At 40.5% G+C, this 10,000-nt stretch overlaps 2 protein-coding genes across 2 annotated transcripts in view; one reads left to right on the top strand and one right to left on the bottom strand.

Annotated features, from left to right (window-relative positions):
• The window catches only part of mbtps2 (membrane-bound transcription factor peptidase, site 2), a 5,338-nt gene extending 4,969 nt beyond the window's left edge, over positions 1-369 (bottom strand). The window contains exon 1 of the mRNA XM_046833917.1: positions 141-369. Coding sequence (XP_046689873.1) covers positions 141-215 — 75 coding nt within the window. The 5' untranslated portion in view covers positions 216-369. The remainder of the gene's footprint in view (positions 1-140) is intronic.
• A 2,078-nt stretch (positions 370-2,447) lies between these two features.
• Positions 2,448-10,000, top strand: part of smpx (small muscle protein X-linked) — a 10,480-nt gene continuing 2,927 nt past the window's right edge. The window contains exons 1-5 of the mRNA XM_046877279.1: positions 2,448-2,562; positions 3,763-3,936; positions 6,618-6,685; positions 8,535-8,612; positions 8,717-8,852. Coding sequence (XP_046733235.1) covers positions 6,647-6,685; positions 8,535-8,612; positions 8,717-8,842 — 243 coding nt within the window. The 5' untranslated portion in view covers positions 2,448-2,562; positions 3,763-3,936; positions 6,618-6,646 and the 3' untranslated portion in view covers positions 8,843-8,852. The remainder of the gene's footprint in view (positions 2,563-3,762; positions 3,937-6,617; positions 6,686-8,534; positions 8,613-8,716; positions 8,853-10,000) is intronic.

The raw sequence follows: 10,000 nt of genomic DNA, 5'->3' as shown, positions 1-10,000 counted from the left end.
ACATGATGAATGTGTGAAATTATTATTATCATGTTCCCTCTCATAGGGCCCTTCGGTCACGTGTTTAACGCTGCTTTTTGCGCCCTACAAAGAGCACTAGGTGTCGGATTGGTATTCGGCCATAATTTTGTTGTTTTTACCCTGAGCAGAGTGTCCATGAGATAAACGGAGCACCATCCTCCCATCACACACACCACCACCGACACCGGGATCATCGCGTCACTGAACACCGAACAACCAGAGCCGAGGGCACGCGCTGCCCGGAAACACACATCCGCGGATCCGGACACTCACACAGCCGAAAACACGACACAACACTGACCAGACTGCAAGGTGCCGCTTCCGGGTTTGCGTAATGACGTCACATGACGCAGGACGCCTACTGGAACTCGGATGTGTCAGTGGATCAGTCCGACTAGTCGCTACCGGAGAAATCGATTCTGATTTGTTTTTATTTAAATTGAACAAAAAATACCGTTTATTTGTACAACATGATTCCTGATGTACACTCTGCATCGTTTATGTATATATATTCATCTATATTTATATATTAATACATCGATTAGATATAACAATAGGACATTATAACATTTTGAGTGGTGAAGTGAAGAACACTGATGATCATCATGGCACCTGTTAGTTGGTGGAAATATTTATTGGGCAGCAGGTGAACTTTTTGTCCTCAAAGTTGATGTTAGAAGCAGGAAAAATGGGCGAGCATAAGGATTTGAGTGAGTTTGACAAATTGTGACGTCTAGACGACTGGGTCAGAGCGTCTCCAACACCGAAGCTCCTGTGGGATGTTCCTGGTCTGCAGTGGTCAGAATCTATTTAAAGTGCTCCAAGGAAGGAACAGTGGTGATCCGGCGACAGGATCGTGGGGGACGATGATCGAACTAAATGACATTTAAATAAAATAACTTTATGTTGCCCACAAGACCCACCTACAACAGTTCCAACCCAATACCCCTTCAACCCAAAGAATCCACCTCCATCACACCAAAACCCAATGCCCCGGAATATATACATATAAAAAAAAGTCCCCAGCCTCATTACCATCTTGTAAGAAGACACACCTACCACCCTGCCAACCCCAAACTAAAACCCTGCCGATTCAAAATGTTGCTGCCACACCATTCTACTTATCTCTCTGCTCCTTTCTATCACCCTACTGCCACCCAATACCCAGCTGCCCACAAAGTCCATATAATTCCAGCACCTCCTGCTACCAGACCTTTGCCTGTCCTCAACAACTGACCACCCCATAAAACCATATTCACACTTAACATTCCTCTCTTCCTTCCCACATCCTACATTAACTTCACCTTCTGCTGCCCAAAACCCTGTGTACCCTCAGTCACCCCCTGCCACCTCTTAACACTCCCTCCTGCTCGCCTAAATTCTTGCCATTCCAGAGAATTTTATCCCCCCCATCAAACCACCTGCTGCCTCCAAATGTTTTACCGCCCCACCACCCGGTTGCCAGAATGTAGCCATGTGACCTTTATGTCCTTCTGCCATGATGTTCCTGTTGTCCTGTTTATATGACAAGAGTGACTTTATTCTACTGCACTCTCCTATTTACCGTGTTTTGACATGTAAAAATTATATTTTGTTTTATTGCAGATGAAATGATAATAAACATATAGTGTGCTTAAATGCGAAAATGAAATAATTAATAGATTTAGAACAATGTTTGGCACTTATTCCATCTGTGGTGTTTCAGGCTGAGAATTCCCAGCTTTTGTAGCCTGAGGTTAAGCTCGCCATACCTCATTCTTTGCATATGTGAAAATTCCCTGGAATGGCATTCAGCATGGTGAGATTTCTAAGGAAATGAAGGCAGGAGGAAGAAAAAAGGTCTTCCAGAAACAAGAGCATGAGACAGTGAGCTGTGTGTTAGAGAGGACAAACAGCAGGATTATATCGTGTGCATTATCACATTATTGATAGGAGATGAAACGTCAGGTTTAGCAGTTTCTTGTGGTGACAGGAGGTGATGGAATGAAACAAATGATATGGGAAAAAAATGCGATACGATATGTACTTTATATTTAATCCGAATATGGAAAACAGAGCTTTTAGAGAAAAAAAAGATGGCCTTGGGATCCAAGTGCACAGAAAATATAACAAAAAGGATGTATATAGAAACATAGAAATACACACAGTATGTATTTCAGGTCATGTGAGGCAACTAAAGTAAAGAGAGATAGATAGAGAGAGATGAAAAAAGATTTGGGATTACTTTATCAGTAGTTTGCATGAACCAAACCAGGGATTTTAGTGATAATGATGCTTGTAAGCCTATCAATAACACATCTATAAAACCTGCTGATTGGCTGCAAAGTGTCTGTAGGTGTTACAGTGTGAGTGCTTTAGAGAGCTCAGGTGAAGGGGGAAGTTTAGTCAGTGCCAGGTAAAGGCAGAGAGCTCAGGTGTGAATTTGCATAGTGCTCCTGTCACCATGGGAGGTTTTGCCATGAGAGCTCAGACGGCGTGAAGCTCCCTGAGAGAGAGGAACGCAGGAACGCATCCGAGCAGCAGTCTTTCATCAGACGTTAGGTAAGAACACTTGAGAAGGTGTGGAATGAAAGCTAAAGGAAGGTCAGGGATTGAGCTGATAGAGGTGATCGTGATTAGTGAGATCAGAGTGTGTATGTGATGCTAAATGATATAGAAGGAGAAGAATCCTCCAGGACTGGTCCATGACAACGTGAGAATACGCTAATGAAGAGCAGTTCATGGTTGTTCATGCAGCTGCACAATATTGATCTCTCGTATTATTGCTTCTACAGTAAACGTTTGTGGTTTCTCTGTATGTTTTTTTGTGTTAACAAAATGACTGCATTACTGTGTCTCGAGAGATAATTAACAGAAGCTGGAGAAGATAGGAGCATTAATACCTCAATGAATTAATACCACAAAATTGTACCTATAAATGGATGAAAATGTCATGTGACACTCATTAATAAATAAATAATGCATTGGAGCAGTGACATAGTTTGAATAGGAGACATGAAGCTTTATTACTAAAGAAATTCATATTCAAGTTCAAGACGTTACTCATACAATATTTATTAACACAGTAAACACTCTGACCTGATTCACTAAAAAAACAAAAAAACAGCTCGGTTCTGAAATCACTGCGGAACCGATACCACTTGGGAACGGGTTGTCATGTCAAACCCTGCACCAATCAGACGTTTCCCTGACGGCTCTGCTTTACCAGAGCTTTAAATGGGTCATGATCTTAATAAGGAGCGAGTTTTACAGGAAAGAGAAAGCGACAGACCATCTCACAGAGACACAGACATCACTACAGGTAAAACTCATGAGAAAGAAGGGAGGAGAGGGGTGCCATTACTTATAGGTGCTCTACAGGGTGTTCTGTCTGTTTCCCAGAGAGGATATGGTTTCGTCTTATGGAGCAGAACGATGCTCTATATTCCTTTTTGATGTAGGCTATGCTTGGCTAAATTTAACCCAATAATATGATCTTGAGCCGATTTTAAGCGTATTTTTGTTTGTTGATTGTATTTAGCAAGGCTTTGATGTTAAACAGAGAGAACAGGCCCACGGTGTAATGTATGTAGACGTGTATAAACGTGTATGAAACGTTGGTCAGTGAGTCGTATGTAGGACAAGAGTTCGATGAAGTTTCCAGCAACGTGGACAGAAAGCAGGTCCTCTCTGTGCATCACGCTGCTATTTATAGTGAGAACAAATCCCAGATATGAGAGGAATCCCTTTACCACTCTATAGCCTAAAGAGAGACCAGAGACAGAGACCGAGGGGGGCAGAGGGAGGACGAAGTCCAGCAAGCAACACCGCAGAACCACACGGGACCGACTTGTGGAGGACAGAGACTAACAACTAATCCAGACCTGAACTGATCATTCCACAACGGAAAACTTTACAACGTTCCAGCTGTAGGAGGTAAGAGACTCGGAGTGTGTCGCTGGCGTGAATGTTTGTGTGTGTGTGTGTGTGTGTGTGTGTGTGTGTGTATGTGTTGAAGTTATGACTGATCCCTTTTCGTTTTATTTATATATATATATATATATATATATATATATATATATATATATATATATATAGAGAGAGAGAGAGAGAGAGAGAGAGAGAGAGAGAGAGAGAGAGAGAAAGAGAGGGAGAGAGTATGGCCGCTTACTATTTATTATACTACTTTTATTCTGATATATATATATATATATATAAATACAGTATATGTATAGAAATGTTATTAGCCACCTAGGTCATATTTAGCTGAACACACAGGATTCAGTGCTGCTAATATTTTAATTGACATATTTTAATGATAATTTGGAAAGAGTTTTTGTGACATCACAGCCGGAGATTAAAGTGTAGCCCCGCCTCCTGAACAGGAACAAATACGAAAACAAATGTTTTAAATAAAAATAAATGTGAAACTTGATTTTACTTTCATTTTACATACATACATTCATACATTTAACATCTTTATATAATTAATAAAATTAGCATCCAGGAAAATGAAAAAAAAATAAAATAAACCATAAAAAATATCAAGAATTAGATGATTATTCCTGACTTATGTTTTTATAAAGTATTTATTTTTAATGAGCTGAAAACTCTTTGTTTATCTGCTCATTAAATGTTTATCTGCTTTGACCATCTTAAAGGTCAAAATGTTGACCTTTAAAATGTTAAAACCTGAAAGAATCATGAGCCGAAGCCCTTTAGGCCCCAGGGTCTGACATCCGATCGAACATGTAGTCCTCTGAGTTTAAGTTTAGGAAAATCAGGCTGTTTTAAATACAGCTTATTACTCAGTTTGGGTTTTTGGATGTAAATAGAGACACAGGGGTTGTCAGGCTGCGAGCCGGAGTTGAAGCTGCTTTGCATAATAAACAGTGTGTGTTTGTTGAGGAGGTTCCTGACGTACACGGCCCTATTGTTAAAAAACTCAAAGGTGCTTTTGCACTCTTTAATGCAGCGTTCAGATCGATTAATGCGCCGTTAGTCTAACAACACAGCATGTGACACTCGATTCTGGAATGTTCTCATTACGTTCATTACATGGTCTGATAGCTAATTCGTAGGACAGTGCAAATGAGGGGGTACAAACTTTTGCACTAATCATCTGTCATTTTTTTTCTTCCTTATCTTTATTTTGGGAGTGTCGGTGAGTCAAGACCATGTGTATCAGACAGCTGCTCTCTCTATCCCTCTCTCTTTATCTACATTTGTCTCTCTGTCTCTTTCTCTCTGTCTATCTCTTTATCTTTCTGTCTCTCTCCTTTTCTCTTTCTGTCTCTCTCGGTCTTTTAAAGATAAATATAGCTAAGCTCGAGGCCTGATACTTCACTGTGTTCAGTCCCAAAGCTCCAGTGTTGATATAAACAACCTGGTGATGGCAGTTGCTAAGGCTGTTAGCCCTCATCTCTCCTTCAGTCTCTCTCTCTCTCTCTCTCTCTCTCTCTCTCTCTCTCTCTCTGAGTAAAAACAGAACACAAAAAACCCTGACAGACCAAAACCACTCTTGAAAATGTGATGCACATCTCCAATAGTAACCCACAGCTGACCGAGGTAAAAGGTGACACGTGACCTTGTCCATGCCCCGCCCCAGGATCCTGTCCCAGGGCAGATATTCTCCATCTCACGCCTCCTGATCTTCTGAGTAAACACACTTTAGAGAGTCTCAAAGCCTCGTTTACATGTGCTGGAGAAATAAAGGCATGCAGTGAAATAAGGACGTTTCCGCATGAGTTTCATGGAGATTATGGAAATGACAGGATTGTAATCTGGAACTTCTATGAAGGTGTGCTTTATCAGGTCATGGACAGGTTCTGCAGGTTCCGACTCTGTGCTTCTAATCCGAAGCTCGTGTTTAATCGGCGTGGAAAGGGATTAAAAAAAATTTAAGTTAACAGATTACGATAAAATATTAATCAAATACAAGTGTAGAATTTATGAAAGTAGACCTGTGCACCTGCTGAGTCGTGCCGTAATCCGATCACTCGGACCTGCTTTTCTGCTCAGCACAGATGGAAAGAGTTGCGATTTCCAGTTGCTTGAACCAGTATGTCCTTTCTCTTCTCTCACTTCTCGACAGATGTTTTTTGTTTTCCGTAGCGTTCTATAAGGTTCCGAGGTTTGATGAGAATCTGAATCTTCATCGTCATATACCTTGCCCTGCTGCAACACGATTGGCCGACCGGATAATTAGATAACGAATGAGTTTAGGTGTGCAGGTCTTCCTAATAAAGTGAATAATATATTATAACACATAGGTGTGTATTTGCTCCATAGCTGAAAGATAATTACAGTATTTAGCTATATTAGCATGTGTGTGTGTGTGTGTGTGTGTGTGGTTCTTAACCTGAAGCCCATGTGCCATGAATGATTCAGGTGGGCCAGGACTCACACCAGGAGTCGCTTAGCAACCGAAAGACTATCCGTAGCACCAGAAAGTCGACAATGACCGAACTTTTCACCACTGCACACGTACACACACACACACACACACACACACACACACTCAGATGCATATGCACACAAACACACACACAGAGGCCAGGGGACGAGTTTAAATCCAACTCCTCAATGCCTTTGTTGTCTTTCTGTTCGCTTTGCAGGAGGACCGAAGGGACGGCCTGTGTGCACAATGTCTAAACAACCAACAACAAACGTGAAAGCTTTACAGGTAAGAGTGTGTGTGTGTGTTTGTGTGTGTGTGTGTGTGTGTGTGTGTGGACTCCTTTCATAAAATTTTGTTTTGAAAGAAAAAAAAGCACCAATATTTGTTTTGTTTTTTTAAATAATTTATTCAAAAGCAACCTCAATTTCCAAAGATTTTGTTCATCGCCATAAATCCGTGTTTTTTTATATGCACGTGGCGTCACAGCAGCGTCACATCGAGCCTGACGGTGTACAGAAATACTTGCAGAAATACAACACTCATGCTTTTGCTCCCAGTCGCTGCAAATAAAATGTTTTCAGTAAACACTCTGCGTATAAAAATAGACACGTGCAGACTGTATGAGTGAAGTTCTGCTCACTAGACCGGATCAAATCTGCCTCCCAATTCCCCCATCACACAAAACGTTGTGTATCAAAGACCAACAACTGCAGGGTGAGAAAGAGAGAGAGGGAAGGAGAGAAGGAGGGATAAAACATTATAACCACAGCGCAGAACCACATACAAACTGCAGCCAAAAATAGACACGTTTTTTTTTCTCCATAAAAACTCTCCATTTACACAAGTCATCTATAAAAAGCTCGACATTTACACTTAATAACGTTTAGAGATGTGATGAGCAGCCCGCATGCAGAGTGCAGAGAGCTCGAGTGGACGATCTCTGACTCCTGTGACCTCTGAACTTTCATATTTTTAAAGGGTATAAAATATGATGTGAGAAAAAGAAACGCAATACGCTGATGATCAGCACACACACACACACACACACACACACACACACACACACACACACACACACATTAATTATGGCAGCGTTTTCTTAACTTCCTCATATTAGAAACTATTAATTAAACTCTGCCTTTTTTTTAATCCGTTTATAGTTACGGTTGATGCAGTGGAACGTTTCAGAGGCGTTCGCTGTGTTTCGCTTATAGCGCCATGCAGGTTATCGTTTCTATGGTGACAGATCAAAGGATGATGTAACATGTATGGAAGTCTCTGGTGTTAGAACTTTGTAACGGCAGACTAAAATACACTTTTTTTATGGTTTCTTGGCAGCATGAAGAGCAGCTGCTGGAAAAAGTTAGCTGTTGTAACATAAGAGAAAACTGGAACCGACCTGTTTTGGGGACGTTCCACTGCAATAAAAGTAACTATAAAAGTATAAACAGTGCAACATGCTGTTTTTTTTTATCACCAAAACAATAACCAATAAATTGGTGTGGGATTTTAGAAGTTGAGCTTTTTGGAAAAAAAAAATCCACTTAAAAAAGGGTTAATTAAATGGTCTTTGATCACTGTATTCATCAATGATGGTAAACCAGACTGAACATCTTTGTGCACTAAATATATCAGTGCATTGCGGGATCCTTAATCAGGGTGTTGCTTCGAACCAAAATTCTGGTTTTAGGACCAAAAAAAAGCCTAGACACCATGATGTCACAAAGTATTTATATCTCTAGCTGTATATTTTGATAAGAAACCATATATTTTTTTAAATGCACATAACTTTGGTTGAAAGATCTAGACATGACAATGATCCACGAATGAATACCTTCCTGTTCCACCACATCCAACCAGGAAGAATAGAACAGAAAGTCAGTTTTAGGATCCTGCAGTGATGGAGAGATAAACACCGGACCGCTGTGGTCTTATCTCTGCATCCGAATGCTCATTTTCCTAGAAATATATTTTGAGCGGCAGCAGGAAAAGAAGCGAATGCATTCACAGAAAACCCAGGTGCATTACACTGAAGACTGAAATACAAGCGTCCACAGGCCAGACTTTCAGCTCTGTGTGAGGTCAGTGAAGGCCAGGTCGCTCTCATTTTCTCCTCTCCTTATCTGTCTTAAAGGCCAACCTCAATATTCCGATGGGAGCTCTGCGTCCGGGGGCGGGACATCCTGTAAAGAGGAAAGATGACACGGAGGAGGTCAGAAACACATACAGTATAAACGATAAAAAACTAATACACACATAAACATATCAGACATAAAGCCATTATCATTTCATGGCTTTTCCTACTGTTTCTCTCAGGTACCGGCCGTCACTCCAGAAGAAAAGAAACAACTTCCTGGTGCAGTGAAACTTCCAGGGCCAGCAGTTAACCTTTCTGAGATCAAGAATGTGAAAAGCGAGCTCAAATGGGTCACTAAAGACTAGACGTACTTAGGTATGGCTCTACAGTAGAAGCTTAAAATGTTCTGGTTCTGAATCCACATGCCTTTTTTTTTTTTTTTAGAAGCTCCATATTTTAGGCCAACAGGCCATCTGTTTATTTTCCCCCATAAAACTACCAAATGAGCCAATTGGCATCAATGTGGAATCATTAAGTTCTTGCAAACTCTCCAATATTAACTGACACCACCGGAGGCCCCGCCCCCTTCTCTCGGCTGGTCTTCTAATCTCTACTTGATTGTCTTGTGTGAGAACTGCTTTGACGCGATGTTCTCGATTTCTGCGAGTAAAAAATGTTTCGGATTTATTAAATATAAATAAAATCTATTCAGAAATGTTTGGTGTAACTGATATTACACACACTTGCAGCTAACTTCAGGATAATTTATTAATTAATTAATTTAAAGATGCACCAGAGCATTTAATTGGTCAACTTTGTTTCATTTCACCCTAAACCTAAACCTTGACATATCAAATGGCAACATTTGCTAGATGTTACAACTAATTTGAATTAAGATGAAAATGAGAAGAAGTGTTTCAGAATGCAGTTTGGTTACCAAACACCTTCAACTGATTGAGCTCAACAGCTACAATTTTCATGTCCAGGGTTTTTTTTTCATTTCTATTTTTATTTTGTTTATATACTCAAATACTAAAAAAAAAAAAAAAACCCACTCCTGATATACCACCAAACAATCTGCAAAAACAAACCCAGCAGGAAAATAATATCGACACCATATAGCTAAAAGCTGGTGGACACCTGACCATAAGGTTGGTATGTGCTTCCTTTTGAACATCCCATGAAACATTTAGTCCTCAACTGCTGTTAGAATAACCTCCACTCTTCTGGAAACATGGTCCACTATATGTTGGAGTGTGCTTGAGGGGATTTTATAAAGAGAATATATATATACCGTACAGATAGAACGTATGCACCCTCCCCAATATGCACCCTACTCAATATGCCCCCTTCAAATACTCCCTCCAATACACACCCTCCCCAATGCACACCCTCTAATACACCCTTTACTAAATTCAGTGTATTCCTGATCTATTTTAGTCTGACTTTTGATCCCTGGCCTAATTGTCAAGTGTCACTGATAAAAATGTAGATTTCACACACACACACACACACACACACAC

This window comes from Silurus meridionalis, chromosome 21 (assembly GCF_014805685.1).
Source record: "Silurus meridionalis isolate SWU-2019-XX chromosome 21, ASM1480568v1, whole genome shotgun sequence".
In the NCBI taxonomy this organism is placed as follows: domain Eukaryota; kingdom Metazoa; phylum Chordata; class Actinopteri; order Siluriformes; family Siluridae; genus Silurus; species Silurus meridionalis.
The sequence above is the reverse complement of the archived record's forward strand: the minus strand, read 5'-3'. Positions and strand labels throughout refer to the sequence as shown.